At 40.6% G+C, this 25,581-nt stretch overlaps 1 protein-coding gene and 1 long non-coding RNA gene across 2 annotated transcripts in view; one reads left to right on the top strand and one right to left on the bottom strand.

Annotated features, from left to right (window-relative positions):
- Positions 1–537: 537 nt before the first annotated feature.
- LOC149007994 (vacuolar-sorting receptor 1-like) lies at positions 538–7,105 on the bottom strand. The gene is made up of 7 exons (XM_089166001.1): positions 6,377–7,105; positions 5,107–5,799; positions 4,543–4,631; positions 4,376–4,445; positions 4,195–4,278; positions 930–1,006; positions 538–688 (listed from the first exon to the last, which is right to left on the bottom strand). The coding sequence occupies exons 1-7, from the start codon at positions 6,660–6,662 to the stop codon at positions 563–565; spliced, it is 1,425 nt and encodes a 474-aa protein (XP_089022127.1). The 5' UTR covers positions 6,663–7,105; the 3' UTR covers positions 538–562.
- Positions 7,106–7,649: 544 nt separating this feature from the next.
- The window catches only part of LOC149007993 (uncharacterized), a 28,236-nt gene continuing 10,304 nt past the window's right edge, over positions 7,650–25,581 (top strand). Inside the window, exons 1-2 of the long non-coding RNA XR_016175219.1 lie at positions 7,650–7,822; positions 9,287–9,385. This is a non-coding gene — a long non-coding RNA (uncharacterized LOC149007993). The remainder of the gene's footprint in view (positions 7,823–9,286; positions 9,386–25,581) is intronic.

Genomic DNA, 25,581 nt, shown 5'->3' with positions numbered 1-25,581 from the left:
AGGACATTGGCTAATTACTCACTAAATTTCACAAAGGAATGCAACATATGTCATTGCTCCATTTTTCTCTTGATGACATGATCAATTTCAACAAGCTAGGTGCCAAATATGCAAGTCCAAATCATGGAGAAGACCCTCAAGCCAGAACACAGCCCGCAAACACAATGTGCTTGCTCTCTACTAACTTATCTTCTGTAGAGCCTGTACATAATCTTTTCTCTCATCTTCCTAAATCATCTAACCACAGCTCCTATACAGGATTCCATCAACTGAAACAGATCCCGCATCATGATTCATTGACCAATACAATTTCAAGACCAAAAAAAGTGAGACGCATGTATTATTGTGAATAAAACCATCTGATTGCCACTTTCCACCAACAGTGGAACCATGCAAATCATCCAATCAAAAGATGTCCTGCAATAATGCTAAAACCATGCACTGACCGCATGGTACCACAACAAAGACTCCTAGGAAACTACAAAAGTTTTGTTTCATCATATGTAGAATGGGAAGAGGAAATTTGTAGCCTATGGTCTAAAATTTCCAAAAACTAGAAGCATTACATAAAAATATGAAACACATATTCTCTGATCTGGTGTTTACCTTCACAATGGGCATAACCATCACCCACAAACCTTACACCTTGCACAACAGGACATTCACACACTCTTCCCCGAAAAGTATCCTGCAAGAGAACCCAAACAGAAAATTAGATAACTCGCAATAAGAGACCACCTCTGGCCCAGAGAGACTCTGCACACTGATTATCACCACCAGATCATAAAAAAACAAAAACAATTGACCATATGAAACTCCTTCCAGACACATGCCTGACTTGTCTATGAAAAATGGAAATATTTTCAAGAAGGCATCCATTTTCCTTCTGTGATGAATAGTATCATTATGTAGATAAAGAGGTTGAGTACCTTGCAAGCAGTAATGTTAGCAGCTTTATCCTGCCAGCATCCACCATTGTTTTCCAAGCATTCATTTGTTTCTATTCCTGCAGATATCCAAACAAAGAAACATAAGAAAGAGGTGCCCATTTAAAAGTCTATATCAAGGAACCTTAGCACAATAAATGAATCTATGCTCCATCTCACAATGACTTCCATTCAGAAAATCCCAACTTCTATTACATTATTAAAGATCTGGCTCCCCTTCCAACATTGTCCTCCCACAGAGTGTTGCTATGTTTCATTTGCTTTTGGATTCTAAATTCAGAAATGTGGCTACAAATAAAGGGTAAAGTTGTAAACTTTCTAGGACCAGATTACTAACATGGAATGATAGTTCGGCGAATTTCGCCCATCTCGGTGGTGGGCGAACCGAAACCACCACCGAGACCGACTTTACATTATATCACCGGAATATCGACGATATTCCGGTGATTCGGCGAAATACAGGCAATATCGACGATATTCCGCTGCTCTTCTTGTCAACTTAGGGTGTCTGCTAATGGCGTTTCATCGACTGGAGGAGAGAAAAACTCTGTTATTCGGAATATCAAGAACGCAGCTGGAACTGTCATCTTGACTACTACAGTTGCTGCTTTGACGCTCGGAGGGTTTAATGGGTTACCAGAACCACCGTTGAAGCTTCCGCCTTCATCCTGCAAGTAATAACTCAACTCTGATCATATTCATCAAAGCACGCGAGAGAAGGTTTTTGGGGAAGCATTCAAGCTGTTCTTAGTTGTTACCCCTCTTTTGGTATTCAAAAAATTTCATTCTATTCTCGTCGTCTTCGTTAGCCGTCTTCATCTTTACTTTCACTCTCTCTTAAAGCTGCAAGCACCGTGAAAAACGATAGAAGGAATATCACTTCTCCTACACGCAAAGCAACTGTTCACTCTTCCATTTTTTTTGTTTTTTAATATTCTTCCAGACACACATTTAATGCTAACTTTTGCTGTATTCAGGTGTCAATGTCACCGACTCACCATTCAGTTTTTAAATAATTAATTAATTAATTATTAATGGGGTAGGGAAGTAGGGAACTTGGGTAATGTGTCCCACTGTCCGGTCAATTAAATAACCCACAAAGCAAATGATTGAAATGACTTTAAAATCAGCGAAATTTTGGCGAATTTTGCAGGGTTCGCCTAGTTCGCCAGGTGTGAACCGGCGAAATTCACCGAAATTTCGCACCTTAATTACTAAGTAAACAGGAAATTGGGGGGGGGGGAGGAGAAAAAAAAGAGAAGAGGAATATCAATGAACAAGGTCAATATTCCAAAGCCATCCAGGTCTCAATAAACTTGAGTATGTGATGGGCACATCACATATCCACCCATCACTCACTACTACTAGAGACAAAGGCGACCATCTAGGAACCTTTTAGCTTGGTTCAGCGAGGCGTACGAGGAGATTTACCAATAGAGGGTCACCTGGATCCTTCGGACCATAGTCCAAACCTTTTTTCTTTGTCACCTTAGTCATGTCTTGGATTTTATTTTATTGTAAGGGTAGTTTAGAAAGTTTTGCTACATTAGTTCATATGTTTGGTTCAATTTTATTGTAAGATAGTTTGACTTTCCATTTATTCATTAAGGGTTATTTAGAAAGGGAATATTTTATTTAACTGACATCTAAAACTCCAAAGGGAGGGGAATGAAAAATAATTGGAAAGAAGGGGAGAACAAAAGAAGCATGGACGCAACTCTCTCTCTCTATGGAAGAACTCTCTTCCCTCTCCCTCTCAGCAGGTCATCTTCTTCCCTCTCTTTCAACTTCCTTTTGAGCCTGAAAATAGTTTAGGACTTTCCATTTATTCATTAACGATTATTTAAAAAAGGAATATTTTATTTAATGCACATCTCAAGCTCCAAAGTGGGGAATGAAAAATAATTGGAAAGAAGGAAGAAAAAAAAAGGGAAGCACAGCCGCAACCCTCTCTCTCTCTCTCTCTCTCTTGCAGAACTCTCTTCCCTCTCCCTCTCGGCAGGTAAGCTTCTTCCCCCTCTTTTGACTTCCTTTTGAGCCTGAATATCCTGCAACCTTTCCCCACCTAGAATTGGCATTTCCTTTGCCTGATCCCCTCTGTTTTATTCTCGTCTCTTTTCTCCTTTTTCTCTCAAAACTTATAGCAGGCCTGCTTCTTTTTTCTGCCAAAATAATTCTTCTCTGTTCTCTTTTATCCCCTCTTCTCTCCTACATATACCCCTTATGGCAGAAGATTTTCTGCCTCCCTCTTTAGTCCTTCCTTTCTCACCCCTCCTCTTTTCTCCCCTACTCCACAGCAGTCCCATTTTCTGCTAGTATTTCTTTTCTCCTCCTTCCCTGTCCCTCTTCTTTTTCTGTCAAAAATACTAGCAGCAGAATTAGTTTTTGCAATTTTTATTTCCCTGATCCCTGTTTTATCTTTGCTATTTACTGTCACTTTCTATCCTTTACAGTAAACTCTTTGCAGTTATGTTTTATTGTTTTTACTTAAGACTGCTGGTTAAATTATTACAGTCATTTTTAATTACTTCCTACTTGGTGCTTGATCAGATGTTAGTATAGGTTTGGATATTGGGATTGAGCATTCTTCATGTATGTTCTTATTAATTGAATACAATGCCCACGAACTGTTTCTGTAATTTCTTATAATCTAATTGTACGCAATGTCCTATCCTCCCTTGTCTAGTAATGAGGATTGATTGAATAAATCTAATTTGTTCATCCCTAAACCAGTAAGTTTTATTTTGCATGTTACTTATATTTTTCTTTGCAGAAATAATATTCCGTATTGCTCTTTTATTGTGAGCCTAGGTATCTGCTGTGCAAACCCCTCCCCTAACCCCTCCTAATGTCCTAGTCTCCTAGATAGTTTGGAACCTGTCCGTTGTAGAATATCGGAATATCCTAGTTCCTAGGGCTGTCCTACACTCCTACATCAGTATGGCCATTAAACCTGAAGACAAATTTGGAAATCCAAACCTAATGGTCAAAAAAATTTCACACCCAAAACGAAGTGGATATCTGAACGTCTACAAGTATACAAATCAACCATTTGCCCTGAATGTCTAACTTGGGTGATTCCAAGGATGTCCCTAAGCAATAGCCGGCCAAAGAATAGGTCAAATTGATGGACTTAAAATGCAAGTTTATCGAATATCTCTAACTTTGTATGACAGCACTCCTTATTAATTCAAATCTAGATTCTAGATAAACAAAGAAGGAAACAATAGTGACAGCTTCATCTCACCATCACTTAAACAAACAGCTGGCTCAGTAGTCTCCTGGAAACCAGAACAGATGGCTTTAAGAACTGCTCCTTTGTCCAACTTCCCTAAACCAGACAAATGAAACATATTAATTATATAACTCATGTCTAATAATAGGCTGAAATTGATATACTCAAAAGAAGCCCCGGAAATTATCCAAACCTCTATATTGTCTGTTGTTGATAACAAGAGTTGGCAATATAGTCACATCTCCTCGAGAGCCTTTTCCAATCTGAAACCAGAATAAATTACAGGTCAGGATTCAGCATTAACTCAGTTCTAAGTTAAAATAACATTATGACTGTACATGCAACAGTAGTGAAACTAACCTGTGCATCTTGTTCAGCTTTGAGCACTGGATTCTCTTCATCTGCCTCAGAGTCTCCAATGCATTTGTCTATCTTGTGAAGATCAAGACCTGTTAAAATACAACCACCATATCTTACAGAGTGCTTCCAAATAAAACCCGCAAATAACTGTCAATTATTATTGCATTAAAAGAGCATCAGGAACTAAATTAAAAATTAAAGCAGCATTCTCTGTTTCCAGTTTTGACTAGCCAAGGTCCCGAACTAGTGCAACTATGAAATGCTCCTCCGCAAAACCAGGAGGTAGCGGTCAGTAGAAATATCACATACTCTCAGTAGATGCGAGACACCAGACCCGACAGGATCATCAGTAGTAGGAATGACTAGACAGTCCATTTCGGATCAAGAAACATAAATAACAAAATAAGACACCCCACACCAATGGAAATGCAACCATCTATGCACAAGTACCAAGAAAATCCAACACAGATATGGCTGAAAACAGCACCCACGTGACACAGGCACATATTATCTCTTGTATTAAAGTTTTTCCTTTCATGAGTAAGAAAAAAGTTCAAAAGATACCAAGAGACTTGATGACATTGTCTGCACACTCCTTGGTATACTTCTTCTCTTTCATCGGGCACCGGATTGAGAAGTCGGTGACATAATCCCACCAAAGCCATGGTTTGCCGCTTTCATTTGCAACCTTATACAAACAAACCTGCCGCAAGTTCTGAACAACAACATCCTTTCCATCATAACCTCTACTGAAGTCTTGTTCAGGATCTGGGGCACAGTACCTTCCATGGTTAATACACTGAGACTTGCACTGCCTGCTCAAGCTAAAAGCTTCTGGGCAATACCAAGTGATGTAGTGGGGAGTAAACTGAGTGTAACCTCCCTTCTCAAGAATCTGGGCTGCACCTTTGAAGTTCTTGACAAATTCAATTTGGCTGTCACACTTAGGCCCGCACTCGTCATTACTATTTGTCCAGAATTCATATTCAACCCTGTCATCTGGGTGAGGCAGTGCCTCTCTCCAATCCAAATTTAGGTTTATCATTTCCCCAGAAGATATAGCTTTCTTGATGCTGTCCCCAAAGGTCTTGCTAATAAGTGCGGAGGGAATATTGATACTCGGCAGATAATCAGCTCTCGAATTCTCCTCTTCTGGTGTGTCCATGGTTATCAAAGGCTCTATCTTATCATCTGTGACAAGAATAGCAGCAGCCCCAGCCTTCTGTGCATTCCATGCTTTCAACGTGAAGTAACAATCTGCCAACATAGCGACCTTTCCAGTAAGAAGAAAACTTGCAACAGGGTTTTGAATCATGCATGACAATCACTACTAAGTAGAAACCCGAATCCACTATAAAGCTCGGCAACACAAACTAAAACCCAATCCAGAGGACCCAGATACTGGAATTGACAACCAGGCTAAAGATTACCATAATACAACACATTTTAGGGCACTTAACTAGAATTAAGCAACTACAGCCCAGAAATGAAATAAAGGTTTGATGTTTAATGCAACATTAACTAACCATATTCCTAAAATGAAGTTAAAAACGCAATAATTGCAAAGATATCAGCGACCGTATCTAATCCAAAATTCAACAGACCAATCATTAAGTAGGCAAAACAAAAGAAGATCCCGAGAACCATATTTTAAATAATATAAAAATGAAAGACATAGATCAACTATAATAGCTTCTGGTTGCTTCGGCCGAAAAAGAATGGTAAAAGGAACCTAATATCAAAAGCAGCAATTAAAACCAAAAGAGAGCAAAACTAGTTCGACAATTTCATAATAAAAAATTTGAGTTCTATACATCAACGAAACAGGGCTCACCTCCTCTATCAGCGAGAAGGAAGGTTGGAAGGCCTCCAGGCTTCGATTTGAAAGACTCGTCGTCGAAGGTCTTACATGCTTTTTGATTCGTTTTCGGATAAACGACAGTACCGACCATGGTTCCTCCATACTGCGGAACACCGAAATTTCCAATCGCACATTCATAGACACCTTTCAACGAATCTGGCGAAGTAACCCGTAAGCTGTTCTTCTCCACTACAAATTTACCGTAACAAGCGCCTAAGAGAAACAAAACCCAAACAAAAAACCCTAACTTTTCCCTCATCTTGCAATCAATCCAGATAACCCAAGCCAACACCGCTTCCTTCCCCTTGTTCTTCCCCTCGATAAATCGATCAAATGGGAAGAATCAGATCAATAATGATTGCCAAATATCAATTAACAACCCTGAAATACAGATTCACCCGAAAAAAGAGAAATCAAAGCAACCCAGATGAAGAAAGTTCCAAAATCACAAAACTCTTATCGAAGAAATTCTAACTCAAATTTTGTAGATCTTCAGCTGAATTATTAGATGATAAAAATGAACAAGGCTCCCTCTGACAAATGTGCAATCATGAAGAAACAAAAAAGGGATGGGTTGTAAAAAATATGTTTTTGTTTTGTGTGTTTATATATATATATCCTCTACGTATATATTACTTATGTGCTAAGGAATTGAATCTTATCTGATGCCTATTTCCTCGCAACAAATTGTTTAGTTTCTACTTTCAACAGAGAAAGAACTCTTTCATAACTAAAAGGGCCATTGAGTCATTCATAACGAGAATAGACAGTTCAATTAAATTTATTTCTTATTATCCAAATTATTAATCACCAGAAAAGGAAAATTCGACATATTATCCATCTGGGCCCTACATATGTGGTTTATTAGATGTGAAGGAACCCCCTTGGATTGATATCCCGAGGTGGGGGCCAATGGCAAATGCCCGTACTGAGAAGTAGGTGATCATCATAAAAAATCAAAGGCACGGACAAAGTAATATTGGGACCCACATCTGGTTGCCCACGTGTGGATCAGCCAGTACATGCAAATCACGTGCTTTTAAGTTATCTTGGACTCTGAGAAATCTGGAACACTTGGTTACTTAAGAAGCCGTGCGAGTACCTTTCTCCTTGTTACCAAACATGCCCTCTTTCTGGACAGTGAAGGGTATTTTCGTACAGAAACATAGTCGGTTCATTCGCTGATTCGCATACAAAACGAACCGGTCCTAGACATGATTTTAAGAAACGTTCTTTTAAAGTTTATTTTACGTTCTCGGGAATGAAAGACAATTTTCATTTGTGGGGAGAACACGTACTCGAGAACTTGCAGCTGCAACTCTAAGCTCGAACCTGCAATTCCTGAGAGCTGTTCGACTAGGGAAGTGGCTTCAACCTACACGAACCAGAAACTCGGTCTCTTCAACCTTCGGGACCCAGGTAAATCCAACTTTGGCTTATCTCTTTCGCTCTGTCTCGCTCTCGTTCTCTGTTTTGCTCCTCTTCTACCATGGTTTTTGTTGTTATGTGTTAGGCGCTTTATGGTCTTTTCACATATATAGGGGAATGGTTTTGTCGTTATGTGTTAGGGGCTTTATGGTCTTTTCATATACTAGCACGTGCATGTTTTGAAATATGATTTTTTTTGTAGAATTTGATTTTAATTTTAATTTTTTTTTTTTTTGTGGAAATGAGGTTCATCCGGGGCAGCTTGCGCGCACCACGACTACATCCTCAAGGCGCTTTTTATATAATTAATATAGGTGGGGCTTCGCCTCTGGCCCCCAGGGGATTCGAACTCTGACCTCCTACGTGGAAGCGTTGGGCTTTGCTAATTGAGCCACCCCTCGGGATTTTCTTTGAGTTGTAATCCTTTCTTTGATATCTGATAGTGCAATGAACTCATCCTTGGATGTAGGTCTACATGACCGAACCAAGTAAAAATATTATGTGTCTTGCTTTTGATTTATTTTCTATGTTAATTCTGCTGCAATAAGGTATGAATTTCTCAACATATTAGCTTCAAAACTGTGTTTTTTGGTAGGTTCCTTGTCTGATATGATCTTATGTTCTTGAATGTTTCAATCGAGTGATCTTCTGTCTTTATTCTGGTTGAATCTTGCTCTCTATTTCAAGCTTTTCTCTAATTCGGTGGTTGTGCACTAAAATTCCTAATTTTCCCTAAACCCTAACTTAGGGTTTGACCTAATTTCTTTAGGGTTTTCATTCCTAGTCCTAATTAAGGTTGATTGCAACAAAAACCCCCAACCAATTTATTGTAAGAAATTGTGATCCAAAACTCAGTTTGGGTCACTTGAGTGTTCGACTATTGAAGTTTCTTGTATTTCTAATTCTTGGATGTCAGAAATTGATTCTCTCTCTTAAATTAATTTAGGGCTTTTGCATATTGTATGTTGTATGCATGAAATTGATGCTTGAAATGTATTTATAATCTGAAATTGGTTATGAATTGATTGTTGTTTATTAAATTATATTTATTTTGTAATTGAAAATTGGTTTTTTCTCTCTATTTTATATTCTTCATTGTTAGAATTGCTTACCTGAAGTGTGTTGTTCATCTAAAACCTAAATTCTGCTTCTATAGGACTCCTCTGCATTGGAAAGCTTACAACCAAAAGAAGCTTTTTAGTGCTCAGGCAGGCTACGAGTCTCACTTACTCATATTTATTGGTGCTAGGAGATTCTCTGTTGTGGTACCATACGGGGTCCAGGAGTGCCGCCTTGCATGCTAGGATAATGTCTCAAATTCCCACCCCATTTTGTTGTTGCATTTCCTATTCAGTGAATTGCTCCATCCTATTGTGGTCTGGTTTTTATGTTTTAGAGGCGGCCTAGGTTATTATAATGCTTAATGCTACGTTTTTGTTATATACGTTTCTGTAGTTTCTCACATGGAAGCACGGAGTGAGCAGTTCAATATGTACATGCAGCTAGATGTGAATACAGAAATATATCCTCTTCAAGTTGGGGAAAAACTCACAGGTATTAGCTAATACTTTAAGTTTGGATGGAACTCCTAAGACTGCCTATCTTCCTCAGGTAATATATTGCCTGTACCATTTTAAGGTGTGCATGTTAATTTAATACTTTGCTAAAATTCTTTTATCCCCAAGAAACTCTTTTTTTTTTTGCCCTTCTCTCCCTTTTGGTTTGGGTTTAAGCCGAGGTTGCTTAAAGCATTACACCCCGAGTATCTAGTTTGGAATACCCGATCATAGCTTCCAGCTAGTATTTATAGAATAAATACTGAATTCTATTGGTAATTGGACTCTCCTACAAGGCCCATTACACCGTTAGATCGTAACTAATCTGATGGCTCATATTAGAACATAAGTTGAGTATGACCCAAATACCTCAACAATAAGTTGGGTATAACTTGAGTACCTCAACCTAATTGGGTATGACTCAAATACCTCAACAATCTCCTCCTATGTTCTACATATGGCTCTAGGATTAGTCCCAGAAATGTAATGTTCAAACTCAATACAGAATCATTCATAACTTTCCAAATTGAATAATATCCAATTAAATTCAAATGAATACTTTAAAATAAAATCATTAGTTTTAGAATCAATCTAAACAAAATCAAATCAAATTTAAGGTTCTACATAAACTATTTAATTTGTATGGACAATTAATAGTTCCTTCTAGCCTTAAGCGATTTTACTCATCAAGTAAATCATCCTCGTCGAGCTCCGCATTAAGTTGCTCTCCATTTTCGTCATTTCCCAGGTAAATTGTCAATGAATTTCATAAGAAAATGAATCCAATCATTTAGGCAATATATATACAAGTATCTAGTTCTACTAAAAGAACTTAGTACATTTCCACATAATGACTGAAAGAACATTTGCATTCTCATCAAGTTTCTATACAATAACAAGATCTAAATGGTTTCTTTTACCAAGAACCATACCATGTTTCTATTTGGAATGTTATAATCATCTTGTCCAACATAGTTGTTGATTGTATCATCAAAATTGGAATGACAAATCTTTCTATGGAAGACATATCATCAGATGTGGAATGATATATAGATAACAATAATATCATTGAAACATATTTAACAATTTCCATATTTCTTGTTTGGAATAATAAGGTAATCAAGCTTCATATAAAGGTTGCTACATCATCAAAGTGGAATGACTTCACAAAGCTTTATACTTCACAATCTTACCAAATTATCTGAAATATGTACATTGTCATGAATGCTAACAATGGCTAGATCATATTCGAAACATTTCAAAATAACATAGAATTTTGGATTAAGACCTACCTATGTGGTCTTTAACCCCATTTCCCCCACAGTTTTGAATGTTCGATCTTTGTCTAATCCCTTTGTAAGGGCATCTCGCCATATTCTTCTTTGATCTTACATCAATCAAAGAGATCACTCCTTGTTCAATAAGATAATTCAGCACGGCTGTCTTAGCCTAATTTGTCTCCTCTTACTATTATAGAGTGAGTTATTAGCTATCATTGTCGTTGCTTGATTATCACAGAACAAACTCAAAGAAGTTACCTTCAAGTTAACCAATGGAATATCCAGGATCAAATCTCTTATCCACTCGCCTCATCCCCGCCGAGGCTAGAGCATATAATTATGATTCCATAGAGCTCAGAGCAATGCAAGTCTGTCTCTTAGATTTCCACGCAACAGCTGCTCCACCTAGTGTAAATATATAACCACTAGTGGATTTGTTGTTTCCTTTGTCTGAGCACCATGATGCATCAGAATATCCTTCCAAAATTGGAGGATGTCCAAGATAGCAAAGGTTATAGTTTGTAGTACCCTTAAGATATCTCATTAACCTTTCAAGGGCAGTCCAATGCTTCGTACTAGGATTACATGTGAAGCGACTCAAGATGCCTATCGTATAGGCTATGTCCGGCCTAGTGCAACTCATTGCATACATGAGACTACCAATCAGTTTAGAATATTCTGACTGATTCATAGCTTTACCAGTATTCGGTATAAGCTTTTTGTTCTAATCATATGGTGTTTCTACCAGTTTGCATTCACTATATCCCCATCTAGAAAGTAGTTTTTCGATATAACTGGACTGGCTAAGGGTAATTCCTTGCTCAAAAAAACTTACTTTCATACCAAGAATGATGTCTACAACACCAAGATCCGTCATGTCAAATTCTTTAGCTAAGGTTTCTTTGATGTCACTCACTACAGAATGATCAGAACCAAGAATCAGCATGTCGTCTACATACAAGCAAATAATTACAACCTTATTCGACATATACTTATTGTAAAGGCATTTATCAGAGTTACTAGTTTGAAACCCAAAGCTCTTTACTGTTTTGTCAAATTTTTGATGCCATAATTTAGGTGCTTGTTTAAGACCATATAAAGATTTGTTTAGTTTACAAACTTTATGTTCGATACCTTTCATGACATACCCTTCATGCTGGTTCATGTAAATTTCTTCAGTTAGGTCTCCATTGAGAAAGGCTGTTTTTACATCCATTTGATGCACAACATAGTGCTCAATAGATGCCAAAGCAAGAAGAATTCTAATCGTGGCTAGATGGCAGACCGTGAGTAGATATCAAAATAATCCACCCCACTGACTTGAGTATAGCCCTTAGCTACTAAACGTGCTTTATATCGAGCTACAGAACCATCAAGATTTAGTTTCTTCTTCAATAGCCATTTACAACCAACACACTTGGCACCTTTAGGTAAATCAACTAAAGTCCATGTGTTATTTTGTTGTAAAGAGTGCATCTCATCATCAGTTGCCTCTGTCCATAACAAAGAATCCCTAGATCTCTTTGCTTCCTTATAGGTAGATGGATCATCCTCTAAATGGTAGGTTACATAGTCATCACCAAAATCTTTGGGTACTCTATCTCTTTTAGAAGTACGCCTAAGTTCTGATTCAATGATCATATTGGGATTAGTGTCAACAGTAATTGGTTCAGATTCCATTATCGATTCCGTAACCATTTCTGTTAGACCTGGTAAGGTTCTGCCTTGATCTCGAAGAAACTTATCTTCAAAGAACACTGCATCCCTAGATTCTATCACCACATTGGTTGATAGATCCAAGAACCGGTCTGCAGCACTATCTTCTGCACATCCTAGATATACACAAATGTTTGTTCTAGGTCCTACCTTTGGTCTTTTTGGGTCTTGTATCCTTACATAAGCAATACAACCCCAGGTCTTTAAGAGGTCAATTCTACAAGGATGTTTATACCATAGTTCATATGGAGTCTCAATCAATTTTGAATGTGGTAACCTATTCAGAATGTGATTCGCAGTTAATGCTGCTTCTCCCCAATAACAGGAAGGCATGCCAGCAGTCAACAACATGGAGTTCAACATTTCTATTAACGTCCTGTTTTTACGTTCAGCTATACCATTTGATTGGGGTGAGTAAGGTGCAGTAGTTTCAAAAATTATACCTTCAGAGGCACAAAAAGTTTTGAACTCTGTCAAAGAATATTCACCTCCTCTATCACTTCTAAGTCGTTTAATTTTCAAATTTAACTGATTTTCAACTCTACTCTTAAAAATCTTGAATTTTTCAAATGCTTCATCTTTTGATTTTAACAGATAAATATGACAATATCTTGAGAAATCGTCTATAAAGGTAATTAAATACTTCTGTCCTCCTCGAGTTGTGAAATTTTTAAAATCACAAAGATCAGAATGTATTAATTCTAAAAGTTGTGTGCTTCTAGAAACCTGACGAAAAGGTTTTCTAGTAATTTTTGTTTGGGCACACACATCACATCTGTTAAAACTTTTAGACCTATCTAATGGTATATTATAAATTTTGGAAAAATGGACCATCTTCCTATAGTTCACATGTCCCAATCTATAATGCAATGTAATAGGATCAATTAAGCTTGAACTAATATGGTTTAATCTCATTTCCTAAACTTAGTTTATACATACCATTAATTAGATAAGCACGACCAAAATAGTGAGAGTTAACAGTTAAAGTTACACTACCACTATGAAAAGAAATACACATGCCAGCATTGCATAAAAGGCTAAGTGAAATTAAATTCTTTTCTAAATTAGGAACTACTTTAACATCTTTTAAAATTAGTTCCTTACCTGAAGATAGAGTCAGATTTGCAGTTCCTCTATGGGTTACCATGGTTGATGCTCCATTTGCAACTGTTACAGTCTCTGAAACCTTGATGCTATCAATCAGCAAGTTCTTATTGTGGCAAACATGACATGTAGCTCCTGAGTCCAACCACCAATCTGAAGAAGTACTGGTGTTGACCTCCTTTGCGCCTACCATGGCTACAAAATGTCTAGGCTCAGTGTTATCAGTCTTCATGTTGATATGACAACTATTTAAGGGTATCTTAGTAGCCAATACCAATGGTTGTCAGTTCGGCTCCGCCAAAAATAGGTTGAAGTAACTAATTTTCTTTTCCAATAATGGAAAACATTAGTTATTCACACGATAATCAATTTACTTTGTTAAAGTATTAAATAATAACAAAACAACAGTAATTACTTTAATCGATTCACCCTACATGTAACCGTAGAGTTAAACCGCAGAGTTAAAGTACCAATTGATAACTTTTTGGATATCCGAATTGTTAAAAGTATCAAAAGACAAAAACTAATGATGACTTTGGATATCCAAATTGTTTAAGTATCAAAAGACAAAAACTAATGATGACTTTATTAAAGTATCAATTAAAATAACGGAAAGCTAAACATGATGATTACTTTCTTCAAAAATCCAATATATATAATCTCAATTCAAAAAATCCAATATATATAATCATACATAGATGCTTTATGTCCACCTCAAAAACCGAATTCCAAAAAGTTTGTAGGTTAACCAAAAAATATGGTTTGTCAGAATTCCAAAAGACACTTTATGTCTACCTTAATAAAGTTGTTTGCTTTATGAACTATTAATGTCCAAAAAAAAAAAAAACTAAAAAAAAAAAAGGAATTGTAGTTAACTCACTTTATCTTTTTTCCAAAGACATAACCTGATTCTCGATTAACCGAGTCAAAAACAAAAAGGTTTTCAAGCAACACCTCATGACCGCATGACCTCACTACCTCAAAGGCTAATGACTAGCATTGGTTCACGGGAAACTCAAAAATATTACTCGTTTCATTCAGGTATTGTCAGAATAGCTGTTGATAAAGATTGTTACCTACAATATTTAATTCAAAAAAAAACGATCAAGACAAAAAACTTATTCGTTCCGTCTAAAAATTCGTTCGTTTGAATCTAATGATTACTAGAACGAAAACTTTATTCTTCAAAAGAGAAAATCAGTAAGTATGGAGGAAGCCACTTACTTGTGAGGGAGGATTACTCACTGATTACTTGAGTCGCAGAACACTCCAAGCAGCGTAGATCGTAACGTCGATCACCTTTTTCTGAATAAGAACTTCTCAAGAAAACTAATGCTTTAAGATTGTTAGGGTTAGGGTTTAAGCACGAGGTTGCTTAAAGCATTACACCCTGAGTATCTAGTTTGGAATACCTGCATCATTGCTTCCAGCTAGTATTTATAGAATAAATACTGAATTCTATTGGTAATTGGACTCTCCTACAAGGCCCATTACACCGTTAGATCGTAACTAATCTGATGGCTCATATTAGAACATAAGTTGAGTATGACCCAAATACCTCAACAATAAGTTGGGTATAACTTGAGTACCTCAACCTAATTGGGTATGACTCAAATACCTCATTTTTTTTTTTTTTTTTTTTGGTGGGGGGGGGGGGGGGGGGGGGGGGGGTTTTTGGGGGGGGTGTGAAAAAAATTAAATAAATTGATTGAGTGGTTTTTGTTTTTTTTTTTGTTTTTTGGTTTTTTTTTTTTGAAAAAAACAAAAAAAAATATAAATTTTTTTTTTTTTTGTGTTTTTTTTTTTTTTTTTTTTTTTTTTTTGTGGGGGGGTGGTTTGATTTTTTTTTTTTTTTTAACTTTGTTTTGTTTTTTTTTTTTGGGGTTCGGAAAAATTTTTTTTTTTTATTTAACACGGGGGGTGGGGTTTTTTTTTTTTGGGTGGGGTTTTTTTTTTGGTTTTTTTTTTTTTGTTGTTTTGGCGGCACCACCCCCTGGTTGTTGGGGGCAACATTTTTTTTTTTTTTTTTTTTTTTTTTGTGTTGAAGATATCACCTATGAATATTGGGGGGGGGGGGGGGGGGGGGGGGGGGGGGTTCCTAGACACTTTCAAATTGTTCCACATTCTGATGGGCTGGTGATAAACATTTATCTCTTATCTTGTTCCCTCGACGGGGGATTGATGGTTTTAGGAAGATGATAATTAAGTACTGAAGTGTAAGGTTCAAGGCTGAAGTTTTCAGTTTTCTTATCAAAACTGACTAAAACATTTTATGTCTTGGTTGGCATTCCGATTGTCCATTTCAGTGGTGATGCGGATCAATTATGCTTCTGGATCTGACTGAGCCTCCTCTCGTATCCGGGACGATGAGTCCTGCAAGAAAGGTTAGATGCGGGCCGGCTTGTGTGCTGGGCAGCCGCCTCCGATGGCAAAGTCAGATAATGAACAGAGTAAGGACTCGTGCAAAAGCTACACAAGATTATACTCAAGAGTGTATTGGCTTTCTTACCGGAGGGGAATGTCTCTGCTTTTATATTGTAAGTGTTACCTATTATGTATTTGGTAAGTTAGCCCGACAAGAGCCGTTGCCTATCCGGAGATCTCGCCTTTCTGTTATTGGCTTCAGCACAGTCGGTAGCGGAGTTGACTATCCTTATTGGGAAAGACCGCCTTATTTGGGATGTGCGTCTCATCCGTCTCAGTCGGTCATGTCCCGACTACATGTGAAGCCCCACTCGGGTCCAGCCTGATAAAGAAAAGGGAGGTAGACAACGGGTGTCCCCAGGTTGGATGCAGGACAACCGGGTTATACCCGATTAACCATAAAGATTCCGTATTATAAGCCCCCTATCCCGATCATTGTGTGCAAAGTTCGGGATAGTAATGAAGTCGAACCATCTGATGTCTGACCTGATGGTTATTCGGGAAATCCCCCGATCATTGAAAGGAGTATCGTTTACTCTTGCTGTTGTACCACGTTATCCGGGAAGCATTTAAAACATTAACTCAAGATGCATTAAATGCTTGTCATGAAGTGACCGGCCGTTTTTTTTTTTTTTTTTTTTTTGTAACGGCTCCCCTCGAGTTCCTCGCCCAGTCTGCAAGCGACACGTCAAGCAGCTGCGAGTAGGCTCATTATGAGCGCTTTCGGGGAGTCGAACCGTCTTCCCTTAGTAACCGTCGATCATCAATAGGTGTAACTGTTCGATCAAAGGGTGTAACGCCTCATTCGGTTAGTATAAATAGGGATACTCTTCTTCGTTTCCTTCCCACTGCTTTCTTCGCTCTCGACTAAGAACCAATCCCGACTAACTTTCAAAGTCTCTTAAGCCTTCCTCGTCTTCAAGCAGTAAGTTTTCTTCCTCCTTATGGCCTCGAGGAAATATAAGGCCCCGAAGAGACCAAAAGTGAGCTTAAGGGGTTTTAGGCATCAGTATAAGGTTCCCATTCCCGTATATCGGGAGAAACGTCGTCGGGTCGAGGGATACGCTAGCGAAGGTGATAGTGATCAAACCAGGAAATTCAACCTAACCGGGGATCATCTAAAGGACCTTCATGAGCAAACCTCAGATGAGGAGCGATCTGGCTCCTCTAGCAGCTCTACCGAAGACGACGATCCTCGGCTTGTTGGGGAAATTCTTGAGATGTTCCGTAAGGATAAGGAACAATGTGAAGCTCAAACCCCAACCATTCCAGCTGTTCAGGACGAAGTAGAGCCCGAGATAGAAGCCATTCCCTAGTGTTGAGTCCCGAGAAGGTCCTAATTGGGATTCAGACTTGAATCCGGCCGCTGTTTCGAGTCTGCCACACCTTCTGTTGAAAGCGTTTTCAGACCCGAGTCTCTTGCCACATTCCGAGACCCTCCGGCTTCAACTTCTCAAGCTTTTCTGCAAACAGATATTCCGTCTACCTCCCGGTCGTCAAGATCGAAAGCTCCTCCTCGCCCACCTTTTCAACGCCCAAGTGGTTTTCAGGGGCCTATTCTCCGTAAGCCCGATCGTTAAAAACTGGACTCTGCCGCTCTAGCATTGGCCGAGTCTGAGCCTTTGAGTCCTTGGCATGTTAATTTTGTCCAAAACTCCTCGGGACTAGAATTCTACCTCTGTTCCCTTTTTCCTGAAGATTTAGGAAGATTTAAACTTAGCTTTGGTATACCCGAGGGATATCAGATCATTCTCCCGACCGATAGTCAGAGGGTGAACAGTCCTCCAAAGGGATTTTATCCCTTGTACTACGATGCCTTCATCGGGGGGCTGCGTCTCCCTTTGCATTATCTTTTTGTTGATGTGCTTGACCACTACGGTCTTAGCCCGTCTAACTTGAGCCCGAACAGTTGGCGAATCATGATCGGGTTCGTCGGCTTCTGTAAAGCCTTGGGAGTTTTCCCGACTTTCGGCCTGTTCCATCATTATTACTCCTTTCATCCTCACAGCCAACGCCGTTGGTTTTTTCTGTCCAAAAGAATTTCCTCTTCTCAAGGGAATTTCATTTTAAAAGACTCCCTCCCATCCACCACCAAGAAGTGGAGGGAATTTTATCTTTTCTTCAAGCCACCTTCTCCCAAGCCCTTCCGTACTCAGTTCCAGGAAGTACCCAAGGGGAAGATTGATCGTCTAAATATCCCGGTGGACCTATATCCCGAGGAGGAGAAATATGTCGAGATCATTAATATGGTTGACAATGATGAACTCGCAGTCCATGGGTATTCCATGGAGTATGAGTCAGTGCTTCAGCTATGGGGTTTCTCCCCGAGTAAGTCTCTGTTTTTGTTGCTTTTTTCTCATTCATGTTGTGCTGACCTGATATATCTTCTTTGTTTTCCAGTGAGCCACAACATTTCTGAGTATGAGCTACTGGCAATGGCGCTCGGGAACATGGACGAGGCAAGAAGAAGAAAACCTGTGCCTACCAACAAACCGTCTGCTTCGGGAGTGCTGAAAACCAAAACTCCAGCACAAGTTTCAGCGCCTGCAAGGATAGTTCCCCTTTCGGGCCAACCATCTTCTGAGCCAATAACAATCGGGACTGATAAGAGTCCAAAGAAGAAAGCTCCTTCTTCGGGAGCTGAAAAACGTAAGGCGGACGGCCTTCCTCGCCTTCCTAAAAGGGTTCGTATCGACGAACCTACCCGGGAGGTCGTGCCCTCCTCTTCAGCTAGCGATCCCGGCCTTAACACCGTTTTTGGTGATTCCGGGTACGCCGAGTAGTGGTTGAATGAGGCCACAAATGATGCTGACTAGATGTATCTGTGTAATCTCCCGAATAGGGAGTTTTTCAATGAAGGATTCAGGTGCTTCCTTTTCTTAATTCATCTCTTTCTTTTCCTCCCGCCTCCTTATTTTCGTTTATGTCTTAACCGAGGAGCATTTCTTTTTCAGATATGTTGTTGGTGCAGTCCACATATTTTCCGAGTCTCTTCGTAGGGCTCGGGATCAAGCTAAGCAGTTAGCACTGGCCGCGAACAGCTCCACGGGGAGTCAAACATTCGGGCCCGTACTGCCATAACCGAGAAGGAGGAAGCAGAGAAAAGGCTGAAGGAGGCCGAAGAAAAGGCGGCCAAGTTTAAGAAAGAAAGGGACGTCTTTTCCAAAAGCAAGGGTAAATACAAAGGAAAAGTCAGTACGGGCCTCCACGGGGAGTCAAACATTCGGGCCCGTCCTGCCATAACCGAGAAGGAGGAAGCAGAGAAAAGGCTGAAGGAGGCCGAAGAAAAGGCGGCCAAGTTTAAGAAAGAAAGGGACGTCTTTTCCAAAAGCAAGGGTAAATACAAAGAAAAAGTCAGTGACCTCGAGGAGAAACTCGGGAAGGTTACTGAAGACTTGAGGGCGTCTGAGGCCCTCTTGGTGGTAGAGAAGAATGAGAACGCCCAGCTGAGAGATAAGTTAAAGGAGCTGGAGTCCTCGGGATCTGAAACCCTTAGACGAGGTGTGCTGGAGGAATACTTTCAGATTCAAGAATTTAAAAATCTCTCTTTGGCCATTGCTACTCCCGCCTTCAAAAGAGGGTTGCGCATTGCTTATAAAAGAGTTATGGAGCAGACGGAACTTCCTCGTCCCTTAGAGTTGGAGAAGCTCTTAGATCCTCAGATATATGATGAGCTCAATCGTCCCCGACCTGAGGGTCTTCCCGAACTTGAATTCTTCCCTTTTCCTGATGCTATGGATTATATTGATCCTCCTCCCCAACCTTCTCCCGAGGAAGAAGTAAGAGAGGAAGAAGGTGGAGAAGACAAAGAAGCATTAGCTCGAGAAGAGGCTGGTGAGTTGCAAAATGATAATCCGGAGAGAACTCCTGTGGAAGAAGAGGGTCAAGGTTCCCCAGCTGATACTGCAGGTATGCAGGAGTCTTTTGAAGGTGTGGTCGAGCCAGCCACTGGAGAGAATCTTCTCGGCAGCCCTTCCGTAAAGATTGACTGAAGACTTTCGAGACTTGGTATCTTTTGATTTTTTGTCTCTTTTTGTCCCGATCTCAAATACTGTAATCTTTTTATGAATGAATCAAATATTCTGCCTTTATTTTTCGTTGCATCCTCATTAAAGTCGATAATAATCGAAAGGTCAAACGGGAAAGGCTCGAATGAGTTGTAAAAAGATCGAAGTCCTTATAAAAGGCGAAAAGAAATTGTACGGGAATGTTAACCAAACGGGAGAAACCCGAATGAGTTGTATCTTTTAAGAAAAGATGTGAGTCCTTCAAAAAGGCGTTATTAATCAAACGGGAGAGACCCGAATGAGTTGTATCTTTTAAGAAAAGATGTAAGTCCTTCAAAAAGGCGTAATTAATCAAACGGGAGAGACCCGAAGGAGTTGTATCTTTTAAGAAAAGATGTAAGTCCTTCAAAAAGGAGAAATGTAAATGGGATAGACCCGAATTTATTGTATCTTTTCTCAAAAAGATATAAGGCCTTGTAAGAGGCGTAAGTATAAAAGGGACAGACCCGATACTTATAAGGGCTATTGATAATACTTTCTAAAATTGGTGGAATTCCAAGAACGATCGATCGGTTTTCCACTCTCCACGTTTTTCAGTCGGTATGATCCCGGCCTTGTTTCTTTTTCTACCAGGTAAGGTCCTTCCCATGTTGGAGTTAACTTTCCTTGATTTCTCGGATCTGAAGCCCCAATACGTCTCAAAACCAGGTCTCCCGATCGATACCTTCGGCCTTTGACCCGAGAGTTGTAGTGTTGTGCTGCTCTTTTTTGATACAACAGATTCTTTTGTTGTGCTCTTGTTCGGACTTCTTGCAAAAGATCTAAGTTTTCCCTTAGGCCTTGGTCATTCTGGCTTTCATAAAAAACGTCATATCGTAATGATCCAGCTAACACTTCTACGGGAGCTAAGGCTTTAGTTCCATAAGCTAAGCAAAAAGGAGTTTCTCCTGTTGGGGTTTGCACCGTCCAAAGGACACTCGGGAGTTCCTCGACCCACATTGCCCGATTATTTTCCAATCTTTTCTTGATCCCATCAAGAAGTGTCCTGTTGGTGACTTCTACTTGCCCATTGCTCTGAGGGTAGGCAACTGAGGCGAACCGATGTTCTATATGATATCGCATACAGAAGGACTTGAATCCTGCGCCTTCAAATTGTTTTCCATTGTCTGTCACCAGGATCCGAGGTATCCCGAACCTATATATTATCTTTTCTTCAAAAAACTTTTCCATCTGTTTTTCTGTGATGGAGGATAATGGTTCAGCTTCGACCCATTTTGTGAAGTAATCTATTGCAACCACCATATACTCCCGATTCTTGGGAGCTTTTGGTAGTTTCCCGACAAGGTCCATTCCCCACATCGCAAATGACGTCGGGTTCGAGACAGACATCATGGGAACTGCCGGTAACTTCGGGACGTTAGCATGTTTCTGGCATCGTTCACATTTGCGGACATACTCAATTGCGTTCTTTTGTACTGTAGGCCAGAAGATGCCCGACCGTAACACCTTTTGTGCCAACGCCTTTCCGCCCATATGTGCGCCACAGATGCCCTCGTGGATCTCAGCTAGGGCGTAGCTTGCCCGAGATGGCCCGACACATCTCAAGAGAGGATTTGTGAACGACCTTCTATACAGCTGGTCCCCGACAATAGTGAATCGAGCTGCCTGATTCCGGACTCTTTTTGCTTCCTTCGGATCAGTCGGGAGAACATCGTCCCGAATATACGTAATCAAAGGTGTTGTCCAGTCTGGTTCCTTATTGATTTCAAAGGTTTCTACCTCCTGGATGCTCGGGCTGCTTAGTTCTTCAATGTAAACTGCCGAGTCCAAGTTTTTGTAGTTTGTTAGGGACAATCGGGAGAGTTCATCTGCTTTTTCATTCTCTTTTCTGGGTATCTGTCGGTAGGTTACCCGATCAAAGAAAGCCTGGAACTGTCCAACCTTGACCAAGTACTTAGCCATTCTTTCATCCTTTGCACCATATTCCCCCTTAATCTGGTTGATCCACAAGTTGAGAATCACTTTGGATCTCTAATTCCCGGACTCTGAGAGCTCGGGCCACCCGTAGGCCTGCTATAACAGCTTCGTATTCTGCCTCATTATTTGAAGCTTGGTAGTTGAATCTTATAGCGTATTTGATGGTAAAGTTCTCGGGGCTGCTGAGGGTCAAGCATGCTCCCGATCCGGAAACACTGCTCGATCCATCAACGTGTAGAATCCACAGATCAGAGATTTCAGTTGATGCTGTTTGATTTTCCCTCTGTGGTAAGGTGCTTTCGACAACGAAGTCGGCCAGTACCTGAGCTTTTATGGCCGTCCTCGGTCTGAACTTGATCTGGTACTCGCTAAGCTCCACCGACCACCCGACCATTCTTCCTGCCACATCAGGCCTTTGAAGTATTTTCTTTAGTGGAAAATTAGTTGGGACCGTTATCGAGTGTGCTTGAAAATAAGGCTTTAGCTTTCGTGATGCCACAAGTAGCGCCAATGCTTGCTTATCCACGTCCGGGTACCGTGTCTCCGCATCTATGAGCACATAACTCACATAATAGACAGGGTTCTGGTTTGTATCTCCTCTGACCAGCACCGCACTGACTGCCGTTGGTGAAATTGAAAGGTAAACTGCGAGAGTTTCCCCGGTTACTGGTCGTGCCAAGACGAGGTGTTGTCCCGAGGGACCTTTTGAGTTGATCAAATGCCTGCTGGCATTCTTGCGTCCATGTAATTGTTCCCGAACTTGATGTGGTTTTTAATGCTTTGAAAAAAGAATTGCACTTTTCTCTTGCCCGGGATATAAAACGATTTAAAGCGGCTACCCTCTCGGTTAAACACTGGATTTCCTTTATTGTAACAGGAGGTGCCATTTCGATAAAAGCTTGGATTTTCTCCGGGTTGGCCTCTATTCCTCTTTGAGAAACCATGAACCCGAGGAACTTTCCCGAAGAAACCCCGAAGGCACATTTTTCAGGGTTCAGGCGCATTTGGTACGTTCTAAGCACATCGAATGTTTCTTCTAGGTCGGCCAAATGCCTTGCTTAAATTAAACTCTTCACGAGCATGTCGTCAACGTAAACCTCCATGTTTCTCCCGATTTGCCATTGGAAGATTTTGTTAACAGCTCTCTGATAAGTGGCCCCTGCATTCTTCAGACCAAAAGGCATTACCCGGTAATAATAGCTTTCCCGATCAGTCATGAATGAGGTGTGTTTTTCATCCTCCCGACTCATCAAGATTTGGTTATATCCCGAGTACGCATCCATGAAACTAAGGACTTCATGCCCGGCAGTTGCATCGATCAGGAGGTCTATCCTCGGGAGAGGGTAGCAGTCTTTTGGGCAAGCTTTATTTAAATCTGTGTAGTCGGTACACATTCGCCATTTCCCATTTGCCTTCTTGACCATAACTACATTGGCCAGCCAGGTTGGGCATTCAATCGCTTCTATGAAGCCCGACTTCTCCAATTTCTCCACTTCGATCCTGATCGCTTTGTGCTTTTCTATCGCAAAGTTCCTTCGCTTCTGAATGACCGGGATAGCACCCTTCTGTATCCAGAGTTTGTGCTCTGCTACCCGCCTGTCTATCCCGGGCATGTCATTTGCCGACCATGCAAAGATATCCACATTATCACATAAGAACTGAGTAAGCTCTTTCTTGAAGCTTTCCGGTTGTTCCGTGCCAATAAACGTTCCTCTGTCGGGAAGGGATTGACTCAATTGTATTCTTTCCAGTTTTTCTACGGGCTCTGCCCGCTGCATGCTTTCCTCGTCCCGATCATCTCGAAATTCGACGTTCAGAGCAGTTCTCGAACTTTCTGGCCTACGTTTTTCCTTCAAGTAATTTGTATAACATTGTCGGGAAGATGACTGATCAGAACAACATTCTCCTACTCCAGCCTCAGTCGGGAATTTTAACTTCATGTGCCTAGGAGACACGACTGCCTTCGAGCGCGTTGAGTGTCGGACGTCCCAGAATCACATTGTAAGCCAACAATTCCTTTACGACCATGAAATTTACATGTATCAAAGTATCTCGGGGCGACTTCCCGATCTTGAGGTCTAAAAGAATCGTTCCTTCTGCCACTGTAGAAGACCCTGCGAAACCATACAGTGGTGTTGACGAAGGGGTCAGCAGATCATCGACCAACTTCAATCTTTTGAAAGCTTCGTATGAGATTAGGTCAACGGATGACCCCGTGTCCACCAAAACTCGGTGAACTTCCCGATTGGCTATTTTGACTTTGATGATGATCGCATCATCATGTGGTGATATAACACCATCCAGATCTGCATCCGTAAAAGTTATTGGTTCTGGGCATGTTGGATTTTGTCTTTTTTTAGGCAAATGAACAGCCCCTACGAACCGAGCCTTCAGCTTTGCTTTCCTAATGGATTCCACAGTTGGACCTCCCATAATCACATACACAGGCGTCTCTTCCCGATCCACCTTCTCCTTTACCTTGCCTGCTTTTTTGATGGTTTCTTTTGGACTAGGGGATCGGGCCCTCTTTTTTTATTCTGGCGAATAAGTTCGGGACTTTCCTGATTCTCTCACATATTGACCAAGTTTTCCTTGCTGGATCAACTTCTCTATTTCAGATTTGAGAATTCGACACCCGTTCGTGTGGTGGCCATAGTCCTTGTGGAATCGGCAATATTTTGTCATATCCCGCTCCTCTGGTGGTGCACGTAGCTTCCCGGGCCATTTCAGAGATTTGTTCTCCCGAATATTCATCAGGATTTCTGATGGTTTTGTGTTGAGGGGTGTGTAACTCACCTTTCCTTGATCTCGTCTCCACTTACTTTTTGATCCCTGATTTCTCTCACCCGGGGATCCCTTATCCACGTCCCGATCAGATCTTCTGTCACGATCGGCTTTAACCCGAGCATTTATTACCTCATAGACACTGACTTGCTTCTGACATTTGCGTAGCAGCGTCCCGTACGTTTTTGGCTTGTCCGTTAATAGGACTTCCAGAAGTCTTTGGTGTGTGATGCCACTCCAAAGCGCACTGTACGCAACTTGATCATCAAGCTCCTCGATCTCGATGGCAACCTCGTCGAATCTTTTCAGATAATCCCGAATAAACTCATTCCTTCCTTGTGGTATGCCAAAAAGGCTATCGGACGTGTTTTTACTCCCAGATCGGGCTGCGGAATCGGGCTATGAATTTTTGGGCCAACTCCCGGAAATTATTAATTGATGCAGGTCGTAGGCTGCTGAACCATTTAATGGCTGGTCCCTTGAGTGACGCTGGGAATGTTCTGCAGAGCAATTCGTCCTCCCGGCCTAATACAGTCATTACTGACTTGAAGTAACTGATATGCTCCTTGGGATTTGTCTTCCCTTCAAAAGGGGTCAAGGTCGGCATGATAAAATTTCTGGGAAGAGGCATGTTCATGATCTCGTCCGAGAACGGTTCCCTATCCACTACGTCTAGATCTTCATCATGATCCCGATCCTCCAACTTTCGTTCGACCTCTGCTACTCGCCTTCGTAGCCAATTCTGCCTTGCGCCGTCCTCATCAGATTCGACATGCTCGCCCCTCGAACGAGGAGCTGTTGCCTCCTTTTTATGGGATGGTGCTCGAGATGTCGAAATCCTCGACTTTGAAGGCCGGGGTTGGCTTTCCCCCTCTTCTTCTTTATCCTCGATCTCCTCGATC

Source organism: Hakea prostrata, chromosome 8, assembly GCF_041222555.1.
Source record: "Hakea prostrata isolate BN-2017 chromosome 8, UWA_Hpros_2, whole genome shotgun sequence".
Classification (NCBI taxonomy): Eukaryota; Viridiplantae; Streptophyta; class Magnoliopsida; order Proteales; family Proteaceae; genus Hakea; species Hakea prostrata.
This window is presented reverse-complemented; position numbering and strand designations above follow the sequence as displayed.

What these genes read in the sequence shown, in the direction of transcription:
- LOC149007994 (XM_089166001.1), bottom strand. Translation starts at nt 6,662, where the DNA reads ATGAGGGAAAAGTTAGGGTTTTTTGTTTGGGTTTTGTTTCTCTTAGGC. An exon ending in CCTTCTCGCTGATAGAGGAG is followed by an intron (nt 5,800 to 6,376) that starts GTGAGCCCTGTT and finishes CTATGTTGGCAG; the next exon opens with ATTGTTACTTCACGTTGAAA. An exon ending in CAACAACAGACAATATAGAG is followed by an intron (nt 4,279 to 4,375) that starts GTTTGGATAATT and finishes TGTCTGGTTTAG; the next exon opens with GGAAGTTGGACAAAGGAGCA.